Source organism: Dromaius novaehollandiae, chromosome 4, assembly GCF_036370855.1.
Source record: "Dromaius novaehollandiae isolate bDroNov1 chromosome 4, bDroNov1.hap1, whole genome shotgun sequence".
Taxonomy (NCBI): Eukaryota; Metazoa; Chordata; class Aves; order Casuariiformes; family Dromaiidae; genus Dromaius; species Dromaius novaehollandiae.
This window is the reverse complement of record NC_088101.1, coordinates 8,392,985-8,417,707: the sequence shown is the minus strand read 5'-3', so window position 1 is coordinate 8,417,707 and position 24,723 is coordinate 8,392,985. Positions and strand designations below refer to the sequence as shown.

Genomic DNA, 24,723 nt, shown 5'->3' with positions numbered 1-24,723 from the left:
TGTTATGTAAAGGGCATTACATAAATATAGAAAGAAATGAAGAAACACACCTGGAATAACAATCAAACCCAAGAAACAAAGGAAAAAAATCTTCAGCTCACCTTAAGCTGGTTAAATACAACAAAAAATGTTTTACAGCCTACACTGTTAATGAAAAGCTAGCTCTGGACTACTTCTAGACTAACCTGTGAACTCTTATACCAAACAACACACATTCAAGAGTTGAGTATTACACATATCTTGCTCAGCTTCACCCCCATAGAGCTTTTCATTCTTGGTAAGATACTCGGTGATGGAAGAGTTTTGATACTGCATGGATTTTAAGACCATCGTTTAAAGGAAATGAAGTGACTTTTGATGCTCATGAGACTGATCCTGTGTTTGTAAGAGGTGAATAAGGCTACGACACAGTAAACTTCACATTGCAGTATCTCCTCTCCATCCCCAGCACCACAATACCTCTCATGCAAGCTCTCCCCACTGCAAAACTCAATGCTTGGAACCATTTATGTCTGGGGATACAAAAACAGATGGATCTCTGCCTTTATTTTTAACCCTTTCCACAGGAGTGCTAACAGGACTTCCACTAATACCAATCCTGCCAGCATTTCTCATGAGGTACTTCCCTGAAAAATTTCTCTAGGCACGTTTTCTCCTGTTGAAATAGAGACTTCTTAAACACACAAAAGTTGGTTTACATAGCACAACATCCATCTCACTTACAGTAAACTAGCTCATTGTGCTGGATTTAAGAATATGAACATGAAGGAGAAGTAATATATTAAACAAAAGATACTAGGAGTAGCTGTGAAGCCCGCTCTCAGATTCTCCATGGTAACTCATTCCATGTTAGAAACGAAAAGTTTATATAAAGCGTACCGAGCAGAAACTTAGTTTGCAGAGAAAATATCAAACCAGAACACACCATATAAGTATTTTGCTAAACATACCTTCTGGCATGTAAAAGCTAAACAATTTCATTTACTGCTGGTGCGTAATGGGATAGCTAAGGGCAATACAGGAATGCCACAGGACCTTCTCTTGTAAGCACAGGGAGGAAATCCGGCATTTTAACACTAGGCAGTAAGTGCCCAATAGTAGCTTTAAAAGGAATAACAGCCCAAAGTTGTTCACAATATCCCTTCTCCGCACAAATACTAAACCTTTTCTTCAGGCATGGACCATTATTTATTAAACTTCAAATGAGAAAAAGGCAGAGGAGGAAGAGAAAAGAAACCACAGGAGTCTGTTACTCTCATTGCATACCAATACAACTAAATACTTGCATGTTTCTTGCAAGCCACATGCTTACTGTTTCGGCACCTTGCTACTGTGTCTGTGCTTTTAGGATACTCCAGGGCTTTGACCAAACAGGCAAGAAAGGAGCTTCTCCTCGACCAAAGACCAAGTGGTCAGACGCCGGGGGGAGGGCGCCTGCGCTCCTTACAGCATGACACAGACACAAACATACCAATACAGACAGCGGATCCTGACATGCAAGCTCACAATCTGTGAAGGGTGCCTAGCGCTATTTTAAGGCCAAAACTGAAATCCCTCAGGAGCAAAGGAGACCTGTAATTTTGCCTCTGCCTGTGTGAAGAAAGGAAAACCTAAGGCTGAAGCAGACATACCTTATGGAAAAGTTGGGGTAAAAAGGTCAGGTGAGTAGGCCTAAGACTGTGCTGAAACCTATGGATTAGGCAAGGAAAGTCTACCCTATAGAGTGATCATACACTAGGAGTCTTGAGATGCACACCATATTCTAGTAAAGTACCCATATGATAGCTTAATAAAGCATCAGCCTGTTACTTAAAACACAGCCTCGTGTCTGTCTTCTATCACCTGCATGACCAGATCATTGGACTAATGCTCCGTTCACGTCAACAGGCTTACAAATCCCATGCCTTTGTCTAGTAAAGTACTTCGTATTCTTTAATTGCCTGTGGTCATTATTCAAGAGTTAAAAGCATTTGCTTTTTCTCGAAGACACTGCAATTACTCACTTGGAGCAGGAACTCTTTGTGCGTAGTTACACAGCCAATGAAGGATTTTAATGGGTTTTATTCTGCAGCCCAAGCAGTAACAGAGAAAGCTTTTGTTAGCTTGACTTTTGTGCTGCAAGTCTGCAGAAAAGGATGTCCCTCCAGCACTGGAATTTAATTTAGCTGCTTCTGTTACCGTTCAACCCTTGGCCCCTGCTCTGAAGCTGCCAAGACAAATACCACCTGTGATGACCATTCTCACAAAGTTGTTCTGTAAGGAGTGGTTTGAAATGTCCGTCTCAATTTGTCAGGGAACATGTGGCAATCCAAAGGCTCTAATAACTAAGACATTCAATAAGATTTTTTTTGTGCACAGTGTCTACCTAACATTGTATGTCTTCACCATTTTGTTGCATTTGAACTTGCACAGGATCAAGATCATTTTTTATGATGTGATGAATCCAAGCTCACTTAGAAAAGCATATATGCAGTTCAGCTGAAAGAAGCTGAAATTAATGGGCAACTTGTACAAATATTGCTAAAAAATTAATGCTAAAATTATTCCTCAGTTACTACAGCAACAGCACGAAAAAGAGTCCCTCAACAACACGCAAGGAAATAAGCAAGCAGACCTATAATTTCTTTAAGTAGGGAAGTTAACAATAGCCTGCACAAGGTAACAGCAGAAACATCTTTCCCATATCTTGGGTGCATTTTGGGTGCACTCTTTTAATAGCATATACTAAGTCAGAGGCTAACTACAGCAGTTCCAGTTCACGAGTTGATCAAGTGTCACAGAATTCGATCAGTCAGGCTCCAAAACACAACATTGTTATTTATTCATCACCTCAACTATCTGTCCTGATTGAAGACAAACTTACCACATAGCCTCTCCTGCTCAAATTAATGGAGTGCAAACAAGAAAATTAATTTTATAATGGTTTAGGCTTCATGTATTACTGAAAGAGAAAACACTAAGTTTGTTTAAAGATTAATTTGGAGATTCACTTCCACAGAATTTCACTTATACCCTCACATATGCTGCACAGCAAAATTCCTATTAGTTGCTTTTCTCTACTGGTACGACTTTTATTAAGAAAGGTGAGTTAGAGACAAACATCTAGAGACCATTGCTGTCCTAATGAATACAACCAAAGGCACGCACTGCATGCGAAACTATAATACAAACCATTGGTATAATTAGGAATTTAGATTGACAGACTTTCAGAAGAGAAGTTGGTAATAGGAAGAAAATCAATGACAACCATCACAGCATAAGTTCAGGTATTTTTTTTTTCAACCAGCAGCAGCTTTGCACCCTCCTTCCTCCCTCCACAACCCTCTCCCTATCTTTTCCAATCTAAGAGCAGCTGTTGGCCAAATCTAATTATACACACAGTTTATATGCCACATGGTAGCATACTTGAGAGCTTTAGTTCTGAATACACACATGGGTCAATGGTGCTAGCATTTTCAAGCAACGCCACAAGGGCTTTCACTTTGTTCTATTATAACAATATTTACTAAAAACAGATTTCCCAATTTGAGTTGATTCAACATGAAGAAGTTTGGAAACATCTATTATTCGTATCCAAATGGCTTTGGAAGAGGAACTGGGGTGGCACTGTCTGCCACATTATCTTTTCTTTACTCCCTTGACTTTCAGGGTTTAGTTATAACAAAAAGTCCTATACACGTCTAAATGCCAGAAAGGCTCACAGCATTTTCTCACCTATAAAAACATTGCAATCCAAGGAATTCTGAACTTCAGCCATCGGATCAGATTTCTTAAGACATGTAAGGGGCCTAAAATGAGATGGCCACATTCTCGGATTTACAAAACATCTAGGCACATTGATTTTTTGTGGGGTTTTTAGATGCCTGTTTTTAGTGTTAGAGTGCATAAAGGAGTCTGATGGTAGAAAACACTTACAAATGGTCATGTTTCATTTAAACTGAAGATCTACTCTGCCAGCAAATGGAACTGACAGACATGTGGGGAGAAATGTAACTGAACTTAATCTATTCAAGATTCTCACCTTCTCTTTCCTCTCTAAAAGAAATTCTACCAATAAAGCAGGGCCACACTTCATCCTATGCAAGAGCTTGGCTTCTGCTTTCAATTACTCCACTTGTATATGCATTCCTAATGCACTTGCCTTCACAGTATTTATATATATTGTGCCTAAATGTACATGTCACTGTTGGTTATTCTCACAAGATAAGTGGGTTGTTGTTAGCCCTTTTAAAATCCATTGTCACGATCAGGTTCCCTTCTGCCACTTTCCAGCTGTGTGCCTTTCGGCTAATCCTCCATTCCAGTGAGGGAGTGCTGCACGAGCATAGATGGGAACCAACAACCTTTGAGAACACCTAACAAAAACTGTTCCCCCCTCCCCCAGCAAATGAAGATGAAGATCCATCCTCTCTGAGACAGACTAAACCCAAGTAATGAAGGTTTTCAAACAACAGGACTAGGGCCAGAAGAGAGGCTAATGAAGACAACCAACTCCAAACTGTCGTCTGTAACATTTAACTGAACGTAACAGAGCCTCTTCGATATTCAGGTAATGACGGCTGGGAGCGTGCAATATGATGGCAGGACCCGGAGCACCAGTGGCTGATGATATGGCAGTGATTTGATTTGAGGAGGCTTTCTGATGCTGTCTAGCACAATGAGCATGTTCATGATCAGGATGGAACAGTACTGACCATACAGATGTATTCCCTGAACTCCCTCTGTTGTGTGCGGGAAGGTACTTAGACTGTATACATTAACAGACTAAGAGACAGGATCGCTGCAGAGAAATCGAGTAACAGAATAGAGTCACTACGTGATAAGCATATCGCGTGGGAACAGAAAAGCTAAAGATCTGACAGCACGAGATAGCAAACAAATCAAATTCTGACTGACAGTTCAGAAAGCACTTCACACAGGTTTAACTTCACTAACGTTATTCTTGGCTTATATCACTTGGAAAATCTAGGAAAAAGAAACCACTAATTACTGAAAATGATATTTTTGAATGGAGCCACTCCTAAAGGGATGAGGATAGCTGACATAAGGCAGAGAAGTACTGGAACACTGCTGTAAGATTGTTACTGAACTCTCAGTTACCATACACGCTCACCAACTTCAAGATGAGAGATTTCCAGTGGAAATCCCAAAGCAAGGGTTATTTTAAAAACAAAAGATTTCCTCAGTTTTGAGCCAGCCCTCAGGACACAGGAGTTCTGTCTTTCTCTTCTGTGACTTTCCACAAGCACACTGGAGAAGCTCTAACCTTTTAGATTTTCCGCATCTCATTTGCTGTTCAAATGGCGACTTCCAGCATTAAGGTATAGTAAAAATTAGGTTTACATGATATGAAAAGCTTCCTTATTACCATCAGTGCTGTTGGTTCAGATTTCTGGTGCACCATGTCGAAAGTGATGTCTCATGACTGCACATATTTTGAATTTAAGGTATCCGTGAGGAAGAATCCTTGAAAACTACTCTCATTTTTGTTATGTCGATTACGTCAGATTACGCACCATCCTTTGAAGGAGGAATGGGAGGGAATTTACCTTTATGGACACCCCAGTGATCTATGTATAGGCCATCCTTTCCTGACATCACCTGAGAAGACTATTAGTATGCTCTCCTGTAATGTTGCATTGTGAACTAGGAAATGACCAAACGGTGAGCGTAAGCCCTATGATTTACTCAGCCCAAATAACTCTGGCACCCTTACCTGCTTCAAGTGGGAAACATCAAGCCTTCAGCAAGTGACTTAAAACACCCTTGCAGGGGGACACAATACTATCCCTGAACAGTCTGATTTTATTCTTATATTATCCTTGAGCAGATTGGTTTTTTTTAAAGGAATAAAAGTCTAAAAAGTCATCGTGGTAGCAGTGGAAAACATTTTTGTTAGTCTTGGCCTTGACCTTTGTGCCATACTCCAGGGTCTTCGCAAAAGGCCCCTCTGACCCTCTGCTTAGGGCTTTCATTCTTCGCATTCCTTTCGCTAAAGCTTAGTCAGAATTAAAAGCTACAAGCCCTCAGAAATCAAGTATGCATGGATTTGAATAAACTGCTACAATAACAAGACAGTACTTTGTAGATGTTACCTTTTTAGTGGCAGACAATGAAACAACAGCTGCACACGAACATGACTAAGACTCAATGCTCCTTGCATTACTCGAAACCCTATCAACCATCTTCATGGGGAAACTGAAATTCCATCAGCATCCATCAGCTGAAAAGTACTGAGCAAGATTCACAAGATTTTGGGCCAGAACACGTAACCTTGTACAGTCCTTAGCGACACTCCTGAAACTACTGCAGTAGGTAAAGCTGAAAGCTGAAGCAGAAACCTTTTTTCTTTCTGTGAAAACTTTTACCAAGCCAAACCCAAGGCCTCCAAAGTTTTTCAAAGGAGTAAAACAACACCAAAAAAAAAAAAAAAAAAAAAAAAAAGAGGGTAGAAAAGACTAAGGTTCACACTTTTGGTCTGAAAGAGGCAGAAGATGGGATTAAAGCTAGAATTTGATGACCTCCAAGCTGAGTGCCTAAGTGAACAATTTTGTTGATATCTGGGTGCTTGCCTCTTGCTGAGGACAGAAATTCCATCCTGCACATAAGAAACCTTTCCCCCACCAACAGAGTAACAGTATGAAAAAACAGCATTATCACACTGAACGCGTTGATACAAAATTTTCATGGGTATCTATTGACGAAAGCGTATCTTTAATAGCACTAATATAAGTCACCGTGATTAAAAAACCAGCATCTCTAAAAATTGGTTGCTGAAGCCTGAAGCACTAAACGACTTACCAGAGAAGACTAGTTACTATAAACAGCAGAATTTTTATTTTATACAAGAACTGATAGCTATCCTTCAATAACCACCTCTGTATCTCAAAAATTTCACTACAGTTGAGAGCCTGTTTATATTCATATACGTCAGAGGCCATTTCCACAAGTCCCCTAAAAAGGGCCAAAATTTTTTTTGACCTTTCACTTCACTTTCCACATCCAATAGCATTAAACAGTAACAGTGGCGGTTCACTGTGTAAAAAATGATCAGTCTTTAGACTCCTTTACCTGTTACCAAGATACATCATACCTGTTTCTATTTCAAGTAGAATACAAGTACCAGAGCAGACGAGGTTCTGCTACTCGCATCAGACAGGATGCAAGTCTTCTTACCTAATCTGAAACTCATTCGGTCACAGGGTTAAGAAGTTAGATTTTCAATTTAAAACATGAAAGATCTTGTTTTCAACAAATGGAGACCATGAATGATCACAAAGGAAAAAAATGCATTCGTTGTCCTAAGCGGAAAGATGTGTTATGCAAAGGCTTCTCTTCTCTCAACTAAATGTTTCAAGAAATGAGAAATATCATTATATCAGGAACAGATGGTTAACCCAAAATCTGTTTCAGGTTTGCACGATGCATGCAAAACTGAAATGAGCTGTACTTTAATAATTTTATGCAAAGTCAAAGGCCATAAAGGGAAAGGAAACAAGAGAAAGTTACACCCTGGACAACAGAATAATGAAGGGATAGCAAAAACAGCTAGGCTTTGACTGGACTGCACAGAGCTCAGTATGAGCTAACTGCTCTGCTGCAAACTGCAGCACAGATGTACTCTAAAACAAGGATTCCAAGAGCAGAAGTTATTAGAATGGGGAAAGAGTTAGTCACAAGGAGAGTACATTCAGCCTTCTGAAAAATGGGGACAGTATTTCTTATTTACTTCATATTTCAGATAAAAGTTCAGCAAGACCAACTGAAAGCCTTTTATCAGGAGCGCTACAGAGCATTTACTGTCATAGGAAGTCACTGGCAGCTGACTGCTTTTGGAAAATACCATTTTTTAAAAAGTTTTCATGTAAGATCCATTGGATCTGTTTCCCTTCCACTGCATTCACATCAGCAGTTGAAAAAATATTTTAGTTTAATTTTAGTTTAAAAAGCTGCATCTACCACTCTCAAAAAATAGCAGGCAATGACTGCTAACAGAAAACCTTTCTGGAAAATCCTCTCATCATTAGTAAACAGCATGACTGATATCAAGAAAATCCTATATAATTTAGTCCAGGATGTTGAGTTTCTGGAGGAATTCCCAAGCAACATGCTTTTGGTATTAAAACTCTACACTTCTTGTGATAGCCCTATAATTTCATTTGATTCATTAATTTTCATTCAGCTTGCAATAAGCTTTGCATAACTCCCTTAATATTTCAGGTCTCTGCTCCCGCATGTTTGGCAGTTCACTCTGTAGCACAAGTCCATCTCAAGACCATCCTCGCTCCCTAGACTAGCAGCATAGGTTTTGCATAGAAATGCCAAAACCAGAGCTCTGCACACTGCTATTTTCACTTAAGGTCCCTCTAGCTGCTTCATAAAACGTGGAGTTTTGAGGAAGGCACACAAAGTCAAGCCTGCCCAGACTCGGTGCTTCATATCCTCACCTACCCACGACTGAGGCAGCAGCTCTTTAAAATACTGTGTTTGTACATCAGAGGCAGGCCTTTCACTGACAGACAGATGGTGAACTGTATTTAGAGTCTGGCAGCCAGTTACTCAGTTTTCATCAAAGATCATCTCAAACAAGTTTAAGATTCCCACCTTAGCATTCAAATCGACTGTCCTTTCCCAGGGTTCTGCTAAGATCCTGTGAGCAACTGAACACAGTTTGACATTACTTAAGCCACCGGATAAGAGCATAACAAGCTCTAGAGGATAAAAACTGCACACCAAGAAGTTCAGGACTGGATAAAAATGGCAAATTTTCATCTATGAGTGCAGTTAAGCACTGGAACAGATAACCAAGCCATATCAGAGCTGTACCATCGCTGAAATCTAATAAGTGAAAAAGGTTTGCAATTAGAGTATTCTTCAGGATCAGGAATCTCAGGTTCAAATCCTATGCTGAAAATATGGGGGGAGGGAAGGAGGGCAGTGGAAAAAACCCCGCCCAACAACAAGAAGCAGGAAACAGCAACAAAACCAGATCAGCTCCAATAGGAGAAGCTTGGAGAACAGAGTAGCCCCACATATGACCACTAGGATGTGAGAGAAGGTTGGAAAAACGGCATTGAACTCGGGACATATTTCAGGACTTGGCACCGTGCAGTTTGCTTCAGAAACATCCCAGAGCTACACCTACAGGAGATACTGAGTGATCCTAATTTGGACTGGTCCATTCCTTTTCCAAGCTGATTGGTATATTCTAAGTTACAGTTCTGATGGATGTTTTTTCTTTCCATCTCTAGATGTTTTTATGAACTATTTGAGACTTCAATGGAAAACTCAAACTACTAGTTCTTAAACGAACTGCAACCTAACTGCAACCTAACTTTTATCTAGCGGACAGGAAGGTCAGAATCACTATATCCATTTTACAAAAGCAAAATACCAAAGACGAAATGATTTTCTGAAGTCATCCAGCAGCTGAGCAAAGAGACAAGAGGATAACGTGGTCTCTGTAGTGCTGTACAGTGCTCCGCGCAATCCTACCTCTTTGTAAAAAACCAGCGAGTCCTGACACGCAAACGTACCGGCAGATGCAAAGCACTACGAAACAGACTGAGATTTGTACTTCTAAAAACTCAGGTCTGAGCAGTCTAGCTAACACCATCAGGAGCTATGCAGTACCATGACGGAGAAAGCAGAATTAGTTTGCTGCATCTGGCTTAGAAATATTTTTATTGTGATGGTTGCTTTTCAAACTTTTGACTATCAAAATACATATAGTAAAAGATAAGTCTCATTTCCCACACATTATCAATTATTTCACATTCACAAAATATTCATACTCATGTATAATTGGAACTATGCCACGTGTTATTTAATTAACCTATACTATCAAGAACAATTTAAAGTGGAAACCGCTACCAGGGCTCTCATACGAAACTGCAGCTTTGATTTTAACTCGTACAAGAACCTTCATCAGGAACAGTCACCTCAAGATTGAATACTTTTCTTAAATGCATTCGCCACAATGCATACTGTAAGGCTTCCTGCCATGCAGGAAGCTGGATTAGATAGGTTTTACATCTCTAAGAACTCCCTGTGAAAACCCACATAAACATATACCACCATCAAAAATGTAGTAGACATGAAAAATACAAGTGTGATAGCATTTGAGTATCTGCACAAAGGTAATTCACAAACGTGCTGATCTCACCAAAGCTTTTTCCTGAAGGCACGAACATCTGACAAACAATTAACACCTAGGACTATATACTTCTGTAGGTCCTAGCACAACATCCCTCTTAACTTATTGTCAGAGGCTCAGACCAGGCCCGAGCCTCGACGCAGAGTTATTTACTCTTCTCATATGGCGCTCTGGAGATTTACAGCACTAAAGGGAACTACGCACTAAACAGGGAACACAGATGAGCATTATGGAGCAGTAAGTTACCACAACAGAAGAACCAGGCATCAAGCAGTGGTCTATTCCACACTACAGACAACAATATTTTCAGGCTAAGGTCTTATGGGATTTTGAATTTGGGAAGGCACGAAGCTGGGATACTCCAGATTTTAAGCAGCAAGCAAGCAAGCAGTACCTTGTTAAACACAATTTACTCTTCTGCCTCAAGGAAGCACATCTGACTGATTTTTCCTACCTAGTTTACAGTACTTTCCCTTAAAAATGCCCTGATGGGAAAAACTGGCCTGGTGAGAGAAGCTTTAAAAATAAACCTGATGGGGGAAACCATATTAATTGCCAAGGCCTGAACGAGTTCTGCGTTCACTGCAAACAGAATCCCAGGTTCCATAAAGACACAGACGGAGGGATTTGTTTCTTTAAATGGGAGACAATCCTGCTCGTATTCTCTCATTTTTCTACTTCACCTCCCATCCTATTTCCTTTCACTTACCAAGGGCTTGGTTTCATCTTCATCTTTGAAATAGTAAAGCTGGTCCCCCTTGAGAACAAACCAGCGCGTGTGCCAGGTCTTGACAAAGCCTCCTTGCTTCCGTAGCCACCCACACTTAAGGGCACTGTGCCGTCCTTGGCTGGGCAGGGGAGTCTCTGCAGAGCCAATGTGTTCATCCATACTGGGACTGAGCAGCTCTCCTGCTGAGAAAACAAGAGGAGAAGTCAGAAGAATCAGATTTTTACCCAAGCAATAACTTTCTCTTTTCAACATTGCTGAAGAACAAATGTGCTCTGACTACAAAAGTGTACTAGAAAGGCATACCATCCACTTGCTTAGTCTCCTACTGGCACCAGTCAGCTAAGAGATTATTATTATTTTTGTCATTTATAGCTGAGTAATGACACAAGTTGAAAAGAAGGCAAACAGGAAGGCAAGAGGGAAAAGACTTTCAAGCAGTGTGGCGTATTTTCGCAGGCAGTAAGCAAAACACGAACTGTACTTCAGATGAGTCCTGTGCGATTTTAGGAAGTAACAAAGAATGAACTGACCGTACGTCTCCACGACATGAAAAGCAGAGTGCTTCTCACTGCTAGACCTCCTCATTTAATACTCTGAGGGTCTTTACCCCACCAGAGAATAAGGCTTTTGATAAAGTCCTTTTAATGGAATAGTGCACAGTAAATAAAAGGCTAGCTGCATATCCCATCATAGAACTAATCCCCTGATCAAAATAAGCATGTGTCCAGCTATGTTTACTACAGACACTTTGCAAATCAAGCAATATTCTGGTGCGTCAATTCAAGACAAAAGCGTGTCAAATCTGGAGCTTAAGCACGGAATTAAACTGTTTAAGTATCATGTGCCTTTTCTGTCCTGTGAAAACTATGCTTTTTACTCTCTCCAGAGAGTCATGAATCTTCTAGATTCATTTTCTACACGCACTACGTAGTCACGTGATGAATCTTCCGGGTCAAAAGGCTCTTCCTGATCCCTTACAAAGTCTGGGGCAGAACAAAGTCTGGATCTTCCAAGTTGCAAGTTCTGAAATTTTCAACTCATATACAAATCAAACTGAAACCCAAGAGTGAAAAACTCTGCACGCTAAAACAGAATAAAAAGTGACTAAACCCACAAAAACACCAGTGTGCAAAGTTAACTGAAATTTCATTGGCTCCAACTGCTTGAAGGACAACATACTCCTTTACCTTCTAGATTACCACTGCAGAACTTCTTTGCCTAGTCAGGAACTTGCACAGTTGTTGGGGCTTGTGAAAGCTCGCTTCAGAGGCAAATTTATTTATTGTTTCTAAACATCAGGGCGGGAAAAGAATAAAGCCATCTAGACATTGCAAGCAGGGAGGCATCTCCAACACAGCACCTGGAGCAGAGCTTTTCTCTCCTGGCTTTGGCAAAACAGACCTGCGAGTGCAAGTCTGGCACTTGTACCCTGGTCACCTACATAGAAGGTATACCTTTAATCAACATACCAACAGATAGCCCCACTGCAAAGTTACCTGCTTAGCTTTTTAGGAAGATCAGAAATGAAGATATAAAATAAATCAGAAGAGAACAAATTCATTCGATAGACTAAACCATCCCTCTGATAGTGTAATAAAACATGAGTACTCTGTCTAGATAATGTTACATCATTGTGAAATAAATGACAATGTAATACAGCAAGAAGAAATCAATCATACAGAATAATACACTCCAGTCAGGAATGCTTTTCAGGCCATTCTTTCTTTGGCTCCTTTCTTCCCATTATTCACACTTATCTTCCTTTGGAATAACTTCCATAGCTGCCGCCTCCACTGTGTGTTAACACCTTCTGCTTGTAATATCCGCAGCCTGTCGTCTTCCCTTCTTTGGCCCTGATCCTGGAATCTGATCGGCATGATTAAAACCTTTAAGTTGTCTGCCCTGTGCCTCTGAAGTTAATGGGCCTCAACATGAGCGCAGAGGTCTCACTGCAAAGTGCCAATTGCAGGACCAAGACTTGAATCGCTTTGTACTCTTAGAAAAAGGGGAAGGGGGGAGAGGAAGAGGAAGAGCTTTCTCTTGCCTCTTTAGAGTTCAACTACAGTCATTCAAAATGCTTGCATAGTTAAGTTTGAGTAAAGAGTCCCTGCAAAATATAAAAATGTGTCTGGCTCTCAGCAGAACAAAGATTTGCTTGTACCTAGGCTTACAATTAAATCTTCCCAAGAACCAACCAGCCGATAAACCTTCAGACCACACTGACAGAGGCGTTCTGCATTGTCAGAGTAAATGTCCAGAAAAACTGCAGCTCTGGGGATGCAGGCTGTGTTAAATGTATACTGCAGCCAGCTTCAAAACTGCACCTTGCCATAGTGCAACTGTCTTCTTTAGATCTAGAGCTGCAGCTAGGGATTTGGCTACCTTCAGAAAAATGGCCTGGTTACTCAGTGCCTTGCTTGTACGTGTGTCTGCTCACACTTCAGCAAGGTTGGGGCTCACACAAGTGTTCTTTGTTCACTTTGCACAGTTCTAAATAACTACGAAAGCATCAAAGCAGCAGCCAAGAAGCCTCTGAAACCTTTACACTTTATCCCTGGATGGCCCAGCACTCTCACTTAGCTCTTCAATGAAGGATAAGTTTTTAAGTGAAATTATGTGCAATTAGAAATGAACACAGAATCTCCAAATATATCTGTACTATAGTAGGGTTTACAAGATATACTTGCAACCTACCTCTGCTTATCACTGTATGTGGTCAAAGTGCATCAGGAATGGGAACAGACTCACCTGTATTAAATGAAATCATTCCGCCCAAAAGAAAATGTACTTAACTCATAACTGGCAACTCTTCAATCCAAGCAGAAATCCCTTGGACACTGCCCATTTTCAGCTGGGCCAGAGTGGCACCCCACCAATTCACCTCCTCAGGAAGCAAGTATTTCAAGGAAGGCTTTGAGAACAGAAGGTAAATTACTGCAGCTTAACTACAGAACAAAATCATGAACTTCAGCTTTCCCCTGCTTCTCGCTGCACAACTGCGGAAAATGCAGGCCCCCCAACTTCGGCTAACCCATCCAATTAATCGCTGGGTCTCTGCTACTTCAATGTACATGCGTGTGGTAGGGAGAACAACAAATGTAGAGTTTAAATACACTAATTATTTGTATTACTGCAGGGTTAAGTGAACCATGTCCTTATCGTGCTTGGCACCACAAACGAGAACATAAACACCAGTCAAAAAGTTAACCACTTGGATGAAAGGCTATTTTTTATTTCTTGCCCACAAAGACACATTTCGCTGGTGCTGACACCAACACACGAGCAGAGCATTTGGATTTCAGTCAGCAAGAATGTTAATCCTTCTGCATCTCTTTAGCTGATAACACTTATATTTTAAATTACTGACGCAATACCATAACAAATGAGCTGTAGGAGAGATGATTTCTAAGAGCAATCAGTTCTCACAGGTAAAATATGTCATTTCCTTTAAAATAATATAGCACTATATCCTTGGATGGCTGCTATGTAAATTCAGTTGTATTACTTCATTCATTGATTTAACGCTCTTCAGCAGTGAACATGCCAGCTACCTCACTTGTATTTAGTAAGGGAGTTGTTATATTTAGTCATGAGACAAGTTTGTTGTTTTCCATCTCTCCTTTCCTTTCACAATCTGCCTACGACAAACCCGACTTTGAATCAGAAATTCCAACAGCTGGCTCACTTTCACTAGCTGTTTTTACAGCTGTTTCAACACCAAGATCATAAAAACAAATTGCAGAAAGATCAGGGTGTTGGCACTGATGCAGAGGACAGCAAGGTGCAAACAGTACGTAAATAATACAAGACAAAGTGTGGAATTATATCAACACACTCCAAGTCCTCTTGCTCTCACAAGACCAGGCAGAAAGCCATGCATTTTCAAGCACTAAGCGAGCACATTCCTCAAACCCTTCTTCCCAACGGGAAACACAAGTTGTACTTTCCGCCAGAGTCAGTTCCACTGACTTGGCCACATTCCAGCTTAGGTAGTAACTAGAACTGAATAAGTCCTACATGGTCCATTCATCAGCGCTGCCTGTGGGCAAACTCTCCTGGCCTTATCTGGATGTTGGGAGTGCAAAGTAAACAAAATGAGAAGTGTTCCCTGACGCACTCATGATGCGCCTCTTACTCTTAGCCCATAGACCCCACCTCCATCTGCTGACCTTAATCCAGCAGTTTTCTTCTCCCAAAAGAGCATCTGTCCCATTCACAAGAGTGTCTAAAAAACAAGAAAACTGCACTTACATCTTGCCTGCTGATGCAGAAGGGCTGTGCCAGTGTCACACAGGGAAAGCGGGGAAGTGTTTCTCTTCAGTTACCACTCACTGAATATTTGAAATATGGAACTGGGCAGCTCCCCCAAGTCCCAGCACTCCACCAGGAAACCACCAGAGAGAGTCGTTAAAGCGCACAAATCCACTTACAGTGAATATTCACAGGCCTGCACCAAGACAATACTTCTGGCAAGAAACTCTGCTGGTCTGGAATATGTTTTTATTCCTGCCAGAATTTCTCGTGGGTAAAATACCACATTTCCAGTATGCAAAACACACCATCTATGTTCACTTCCAGTAACCCTTCTCCTTTATCCTTGCCAACCCTCAATGCTGTTTCAGGTCCTTCGCAGCCAGGGATCAGCCTGGCACGACACGGGTCAGGAAGGAAGAGCCACCAAGTCCCTTGTCCAAGAACTAGACTCCTCCAACCTGTCCCAACAGCCTGTCTCCGGGTCTAATCCCTTCCCCTCCTGGAACAGCGTGCACCACAGCACTGCATGAAGATCATCTCTCTGTATGTCAGGCGTATTAAGAGATAGGAGCCAAAGGCTGCAGTTTCACATGGATAGTGGGCTTGTTTCACTGATGAATGTAACAGCTATGTATACACATCATCCATAAAAATCTTTGACAAAAGAGTGCTACCCAAAAAATTCAATTACTTCAGTACTGCAACATTTATGTGAACAGACATAACTCATTTTCCAAGTGATGTCCAACTCTGGCTCCCCATCCGTTCTCAGTGAGCCGTAAGTGCCAAAGTCTAAGGTTAGCAGCATCTTTCAGCTACTGAGTGTTGTCTTTGATCAGTCAGATTCCTTTCATTTTCCTTTGATTTACTCTGGCTAACTAGCAACTTCGCAATACTGTTCAGCATCTGAAAAGATTGTCGGCAGTCATCTTATTTGGAGTCTGTCTCAAGAACTGAATCTCTGCTACATAAAGGCACACATTTGTGAGTGACTGCCTTGGGAGGTGAAAGATCAACATATTTCTTACCATCAGGCACTTCCAATCAGTCACTGCTGATCTGGTGTATCCCACGGCACATCGCACATGGGAGTAAAAATGTCCTCAGAGGTTTTAAAAAAAATTTTAAAGGGAGCTGACATTCTGCTAATGTTCATTCACCATTTTATGAGACACAGATTGCAAGGAGCAGCTCAAGTTCTGTCAATACAAGGACAGATTTTAAAGCATTCCTGTACTGTTCTTATTCAAAAGCTGCAGCACATTTGCCAGCAGCTCTCCACTGAAAGTTTTTAGAATACATGTTAAGCTTTATTTATACAGAACCAGGATAGGAAGGCCTGGTTCTTTGCTTGTAACAGCTTAGTAGTCTCACAAAAAGAGAGAAACATGGGTGGAAAAACATAACTTTAATCCAGAACTTGTCCTGAGACATCTGAGTAATCTTTTGTACCACTGGCAGTAGCACTGCTGATCACAGATCCATCAGGCTGTTCTGGATTCCTCACTCCCGTTTTTGTCCTGTCAGGGACACTCTGAAAATACTTCGCTTGAGGGAATTTCACTCCTGAGGCCTAAATCATTATTTTTTAGGGAAAAAAAAAAATTGTGAAAGCTGTACCAGTCAGATTTTAGAAGGTCTCATCCAAAGCCTAATCAAGTTAGTAGAAAGACTTCCATTACTTCTCAATGCATTTTGGAATCAGTTCCAAAACCAAGACATGGAGGTCTTGCTCAAATATAACGCTTTACTACATGATTTGCATTCAGGTTTATGCCAGAACCATCTTACACAGATATTCCTCCACTAGCCAATCTTTTACAAGCATACAGTTTACTTACAGGAATTCAAGTTATAAATGGCACAAGTAAAAAGGCACTAGGGATTTAAAAAGAACATTTGCAGGTATTCAGCGCCCCCTGAATTAGAATGGAAATTCATTACCCGACTCCCTCAGGCGCCTTTGAAAATTCCAGCTTCTGTGTGTGCATATTTATCATCTTCTGTGGTTATCACTAGCATTAGTGTAGATATGCACAGTCCAAACCCCCTGAACGAGGTCTGGAGACTAACACACTTCCCCTTACCATAATCACACAGTATCAGATAAATTTGTCCTGGCATGAATCTGCCCGTGGCCTAGGGTCGCTGATGGGCATTATTTATACATATCTTTTAGGAAACAGGCAACACAGACACCCCCAAGTCTCTCACAAAACTTCTGCCCTGTTATATCAGGATAGTACTCAGTCCAGGCTGGTGGATAGGAAGCTGGAGAAACATGACAAATTACTCTGCAATTGCTAATTGAAATAGCAGTGAAATAGCGATGCTTCGGTACTCATGCAGTCTTTGGTACAAGACACTCGCAGATGGGGGGGACTGGAGAGTCAGAACCTCCCCCCTTCTTTGCCCTTTCAGCAGTCACCACTGAACTGAGCTCGGAGTCGCTCGTAAACACATGATTTCTCTACTTGCCAAGTCTTGCTTCTTCCTCCAACGAGAAACAAAATCATACCGGCTTCCTTTGCAGAGAGCATAGCTAAGTAACTTAATAGTGAATTTTTAAATGTCCCCATTATCAGTCAGCTCTTGCTACGTAAAGCAAAGGAACTGCAGCAGTTCTACGACTACAGCATCACGTTGTCAGATTAATATTTTGGGCAACTGTCCTTGGTTACCATTTGCTGCCATTAGGTCCTGTTCTGTTTAAATGCAAACAGCAGTGTTTGAACAGACCCTCCCCCCCACCCCTTTTCCTAAATTTTCAGTACTGTTGGGGCAGCAGAAGACATAATGAAGTTGCATTTTGTCCATTACAGCCACTGACAACTAGAAGTGACACTTTCTCTTCTGTCCATTGCTTGCTAATCCCACTGCCCTCTTCTGAGTCGAGATGGACTCCACCTTTAGATGGCCTGAGAAACCAACAAACACTTGCATCCAATCCATCTGGCTATCTTTCCTCAAGTGCAGATGGCCTGAAACATGTCATCTGATTTAGCAGTTATTACAAAATGTCACACCACAAACAAAAGGAGGGGTTTTGAAGCCCTGAGGAACAACTTTAAAGGATAACACTGCCTCTGTTCTGCTTTACAAGTTACTTGTTGCTCACAGTATCTCACATCCTCAATTTTTCCTCACTTTGTAGCACAAAGTAGCACAAGGTTGCTGCTGCCAGTGTGACCGCACACAAGTGAAGGCGTGATTAAGGCAGTGTGATCCCTCATCTTCCAGATTTCTGCCTGGGCTTCCTCTCCAGGTTTCTCATTCTAAGACTGACAATGCTATAGAGAAATACATACAGCAGAATATCAGCTGTAACAATCTGAAGAAGCATATAAGTTTACAAACAGCACGTAGAAGAGAAACTGGTATTTGAAGAGTCAAGTGATGAAACAGATAAACACAGAACAGTTGGCAAGTCTCAAGCTGAAACACTAAGCAGTGAAAAGGTCAGGGAGCAAGTCAAAGGCAGCATCTGGAAGAGCAAAAAGATATTCTTATTCCCAGATGTCAGGCCTAACCAATGGGCTACACTGCCTCTGAATATCTGACACTGAAAAACCCCAAATCCTGTTTATGGCTTCATACTTTACATGGACAAAGTGATCACAAGGACAACTTAATTCACACAAGTGAGCAACGAATACTTCAGCATTTACTGACTTCACTCGCAAAAGAATTGATCAGAGTTGTGTCCAAGCATGATCTCAGCAGATAAACTCTCAAAGTTTAAAAATAATCTCTGGTACAATTCTGTGTTCTCAAAGACTGATGACAAAAGGCATCTGAGTACAGATGTCACCAGCATTCTGACACAGTAAATTACTAGTAATGGAATTAGGCTGTCGACCCTTCTAGGAAATCCAAGACAACAGAACTTTCTATGTTATGCCATGTTATTCACAGCAGTTCAGGCTTTGCACATTTTCTGTAAAATTCACCAAAAGGATTAAGATGTTACGAATTATATTAACTACGCATGCTGACAGACAGAAAAATTTTAGTTTGAAAACAGCAACGTCCTCCTCCCAAACCTGCTGCAATTAAACGCTCTCTTATTGCATTTAACTCCAAGTGCTCCTTAGCAGAAAGCCTGAGGATGAGTAAACATGGAATGTACTTTATTCAAAACAGGAATAACAACCTATAAAAAAAGATGGAGTGAGAGACAAAAGACTTCCTAAAGTGAAGGAGCACATGGGTTCTGCAAAAAGGGTTTGTGGTTGCTGGAGAGCAGGAGGAAGGAAGAAAAGAGGTACATTTGCTGCCTATGCTGTATGTAATATTCATCTCTTGCTTATAGCTAATACAGCCCAACAAAGTCTCAGCTCTGGGAACAAGAGATGAGCACAGCAAATACTGCCTGGCCAGAGCAAAGACACCTTTCAGACACTAGACCTACGGTTCTGCTCGTAAAGAGCAAGCTCAACAGCTCTCCTAATATACAGATGTTCAGAGCAGCAAGAAACTTTTTTTCTGGGTGTTTCTGTAGTAGTCAGAGTGGAAACAAAGAAATATTCAACCTACTTCAACCCACCCCAACGTTACATTTTAAGTCTTAAGTTAGCTCACATCTGTTTAACAAAAGTCAGTGGACTTCTTTTTTGACATATTTACTATAACACCATTTCACATGAAATGACTTCCTTCTGGTTTGTTAATTAAAAACTAATGTTTCCTTTCTAGCTGAAAGAAGTTCAAGTACCAGCAACATTTGGTATTCTACTAAGAGACCCTGCGAAGCAGACACGTCTCACGCTTGGAAATGTGTCCCCCAGAACTGCCACAGAATCTCTGAAATGGCTGTTTGGGAGCATCACACCCAGCAGCTCAGAAGAACTGACAAGATTGCAGGACCTGCCTCCATCCAACTCCAGAACTGCGATGCCCATTTCACAGCCACTTCGTGAGGCACGTACAGCACAGTACCTGAGCACAGCTCTAATGGCATGTGTATGCATGTATGCATTATATACATATATACACATACAAAAGACCACACTGACAAGGAATCATACCATACACAGGTCGTGAGCACTCACCCTTCTTCCGTGAGCATCTTGGCATGGTGCATATCCCCTCCAATTCCTACTAAATCTACTTGATGGAGCAAAGGTTTGTCGTCTCTGCACATGCCACCCCTAATAGGACTTAGATGCAAGAGATTTACTTGTGAACAGAAATCAGTATAGTTTTAGTGCTGTTCTGAAATCTTTTCTATAAATCATAATTGCCTCTGTCATTTAGAAAAAATTAACCATGCTGACGTAAGTTTCCAGGCTAGTATACAGGAGACAATATGGCCAATGTTTTTAAGAGCAGATTTGTCTCTCCACAGAGACACTCCACTTTGCGCGTGGCCAGCAGAAAGTAAGTGCCATTGCTTTGTAGTTGACATTTCCATTTCTGCCCAGGAGAGCAGTAACTGGTCCTCATGGAATTAACATTTGTTAAAACAAAGTCTGCATTAAAATATAGAGACTCCAAAATCCTTCCTATGTATTTCAGAAAGCCGGAGCGAGTCTATCATGCCATCTAAGTAAAAAATTAAAACTATGCTAACTTATACTAATTAAGCCATTGTTGCATTGCACTTTTCAGTAAAGGTCCATGCCAATACTCTGTTACACTGTCTTCTCCACGCATTCCTAAGCCAACATCAACACGCATCCTCTTTACTCTGAAAAAAGTGTCTATCACATTGAGGTACTAGACATATTCATACGGTCCTTGTCCTTTAAAAGGTCAATCTATGCATGGGTGGTGGTATCTACTCTTCCAGTTTGTTCCTAAGGAACTCTTAAATCCCAAAAGTGATTATTTGAGGTATGTCACTGAACTGTGGCAAGCACCCAAATCTGGTCAGCTTTGCTACACAACAGGCTCGTGGTACTGTTTTGCTTATTGATGCAACAGGCAGCCTTCCGACTCAGTGGAGAGAAGAGGCAGTTAGAGAAGTGTTCTGTTGAGCTAAAAGATGCAGCTCTCCACTGCATTGTGCCCACAATCTTAAGGCTTTGTTACTGTAATCCACAGTTAAAAGATGAACTTATCCTGTTTAAAAGCATTCACACATGTTCACACCTGCTTCCCTGGTTATTATATACAACATTTGAAATGTGCAAAATCCAGAGCCTAACTGCACTTTGCTAGTGTACCACAGCCTTCCATGAAATTGCTGCGGCCAGCAGCGCTCCTGCTCACACTTGTCTGCCATGTGGATTGAAGGAGGAGTAGAACTGAAGTCGAGAACGTTTTATCAATGAACTGGTCATCTGCAGTGACCTGATATCTAGCAAAACCATACAGACCACCTTTCCTGGCCTTCCCCGCTCCCCCCCCCCAAAAAAAAAAAAAAAAGAAAGAAAAAAAAGAATTGGTAAAAATCAAGTTATGTTCTCCCACCTAGTAGATGACTTAGAAACATGAAACACGCTCATTCTGCTTACCTCTAAGGTAAACTTCTCTGGTTCTGTCTGCTTAATTAAAGCCTGAGCTAGTAGAAAAGCAGCATCACGCACTCTACGGATTCTAGGTAGGCCCCAAAAAGAGAGACAAGTGCACTAAGACTAACGCTTCAGTGGAAAAAGCAGCCACAAAAGCAGAAGAGAAACCATCTTAACATGCCAGGTCCTAGATCTACAATCAACGCAAAACTGCACTAAGCATGTTCACATTAACACTGTTTAATATGCTCAGCACTTCCCCTGAGGAAGGCAATGTATCCTGAGAACATACATTTCACCCGCTATCAGTGACAGAGCTCTCCTTAACAGCACAAAATAATGGTAAGAATAAAATGGCAACATCTACCTTTTCCTGCTAGCTCCTCTTAAAATAAGAGGAGTCTGTTTTATGGAAGTAATGAGCTGCAGAGCAGAATCTCAGCATGCCCAAGGGAAAGGAGGTTGTCGCCTTCATTGAAAGGGCCTTACTATTTCAAGTTACTTTAGTCAATGCAACAGAGAAGCCTTTTTTTCTCCTTCTCTATCCCAGCCAAAAAGTAGCCCACCTCTCTGTACGGAGATCCTTGCTCTGCAACATTTCTGTCCTGATCTTTTCCTTCTCTCCCCATGTAAATGGCTACAATTTCACAACCCTGCACCTGCTGCCTTGGACAAGTACACTTTTAAACATAAACCCTATGATCAGATTTGGTCTTTCTCTAATTGCTGCATGAAATGAGAAAAATTCTCATGGCAAGGGCTTTTTTTTCCTTGCAAAACTGAACATACAGATTTTAATTCAGTGTTTGGGGGAAGACTTGTGACCCAACGGCCCTTTTTAACTGAGCTCCTACCCTGAAGTGAAAAGTGGCAAGAAATACACACCGACATAGATCTGGCTCATGTCTGCAGCGTTACCAGCAAGTTACAGCATTACATTAGCAGAGCATCCTTCTAACACAAGCCTGCATTTCTCCAGCTCTATACTTAGAATGCAGTGCTTAATTCTGAAATGTCTGCAGAACATGCTGTGAAAACAATGCCAGTATATCTGATACATACATTTGCTTTATGTAAAGATGCACATTACCCATCACTTGAGCATTTTTTAGCTCTCAAAAATCCCCTAGCTATGACAAGTGAACAGGTAAACAAACCTGTTCGGCTTAAGTAGACCCTTTCGATGCTTCTGTTTTCTTTGGGAGTTGCCAAAAACCCGCAGTTGGTACGGTTATGCATCGACATTCTATTTGACTGTGCCATATAATTTTATGCTCCTAATGTAAAGCCAGTCTTTAAGTGACATACTAGTTTACTCAACTAGCTATAGTTGTTCCCCACATACATACACAAATTATATCCTCAACTGTGACTGAATACAGCTCACTGTAATTTGCAGCATGGCATTGGAAGCATTAAATTGTAGGACAGTAGAAAGTAACCAAGCTCAGAGAGACATTACTGACAGGAGCAAGCTAACAGCCGACAACAATTACCAGCTTGTCAAGAGAAGATCTTGCCCAGTGATCTAGGATCACTGCCCTGATGCAACTCATCTTGCTGTGCCAATGGCACTAGCAACGCTGCAGGCTGAGGTCCTCGTCTCTGTGGTAACATGCGGTTAGCTTGTTCTTGACCAGGAGGAAAATACATCCTTGATCTTGCAGAGTGTTCCTGCTTCTGCCCCTTGAGTGGAAAAGCAGTTTCATGCAATGCAGCAAAGAGGAATTCCTCTCCTGTTTGCCCTCCCCTTGCCTCTTCAAGCCTCACACCCCCGCTGCTCACTGACACTGAGCTCAGGGAAATCACGTGACCAGTTCTTTAAGAATTGCCCTCATGAGCTGAGACAACAGTTCTGTGATACCTAAAACCAGACAGCCAGTAGACAATGCAGAACAAGGTGAACACAGAAATACAACAAAGGCATTTCTAAATGTAGGGCAACACTTGAACATCAGAATGGCAGAGGCCTTCCCAGCCTAATAAACACATCATAAAGCAGGGAGAGATGTACTTGCTATGCAGAGCTCATAAAACGTAATAAAAATCAAGGAAGCTGGATTACAACCAAATGGTATGAACAGGGGTACATATTTTTAAAAGATCAACATTTTGTTGATCTAATAACCTGATAAGCCATACTCAAACCCAAGAATGGAATAGACAAAATGAGGGAGAACAGTAATATAAGAATACCACAACATAGTTCCTCGCACTTAAATATCCAGCACGACTTCAGTACACTTTTGTCCTCATGAAAAGAGGTGTCAGTACTTGAAAGTGCTATTTTACAAGAACTCTTATCCATATTTAGCTATCTCTCATATTATCAAGTTGAACTATGAATTTCCTTTCTTGCATTTCATGCCACTTGCACAGTGTGGTTACCATATCCAGTTTCAACCTCTTTCAGGGACGGATTCACACTCGTGCCTCTGCACAGTTTTGCTCTTACAGGATTTCCCACAGCCCTGAGATATGCGCATATAGTTTTGTTTTTTTATCTTTCCCCTCTTTTTGGGGGGCTACAGTTGAGGAAAAACAGGACTAAATCAGATTCCTTTGACAGATAGTTCATAACAATGGATTTTTCTTCTAACGCTGCCATCTACACACTATAGTAGGTGTCAACATTACCATTTCAAAATATTTATTCTAGAAAGGAGAAGAGAACATCTTTTTTCCACACTTGTAACCTTCAGGTTGCCTACAACCTGTACGAACACCACTCTACAATTTAACAGTAGCATGTTTTATCAGTGCAGGATACAAACAGAAGTTTAATCCAGTGCCTCACAAATTCAAACAGCTCCCTTACTTGCCTAAGAACACAGACTGGCGTTTTATTTTTGCAGGATAAGATGCATTTTGAAAGGTACAACTTATATGAGGTAACTGCTAAGCACATAAACAATGCAGCAGTCAGTATAGTAATTTACTCCATATGCAAGCCCAGAGCAGTATAGCAGGGTAAAAATTTCAACAGGGGTTTTTAAATTTCTTTAAACCTATCAGTTACCTGCATTGTTACCCAATCCATTACCCAAGAAGAACTTGGTATTTCTGAGTCTGCATTACAAGTTCACTATCATTCTGTCTTGTGACACTGTTAAAGTGAACAAGACAGC

At 41.1% G+C, this 24,723-nt stretch overlaps 1 protein-coding gene across 4 annotated transcripts in view; it reads right to left on the bottom strand.

Moving 5' to 3' along the window:
• The window catches only part of ARHGAP24 (Rho GTPase activating protein 24), a 242,647-nt gene that overhangs the window by 191,801 nt on the left and 26,123 nt on the right, over window positions 1-24,723 (bottom strand). For 2 of the 4 annotated variants that reach the window (XM_026102777.2, XM_064510370.1), the window contains exon 2: window positions 10,866-11,068. The exons of 1 other annotated variant lie outside the window; for it this stretch is intronic. In XM_026102777.2, the coding sequence (XP_025958562.1) occupies window positions 10,866-11,045 (180 nt within the window). In that variant the 5' untranslated portion in view covers window positions 11,046-11,068. The remainder of the gene's footprint in view (window positions 1-10,865; window positions 11,069-24,723) is intronic. One more of the 4 variants, XM_026102776.2, reaches the window with a different exon arrangement.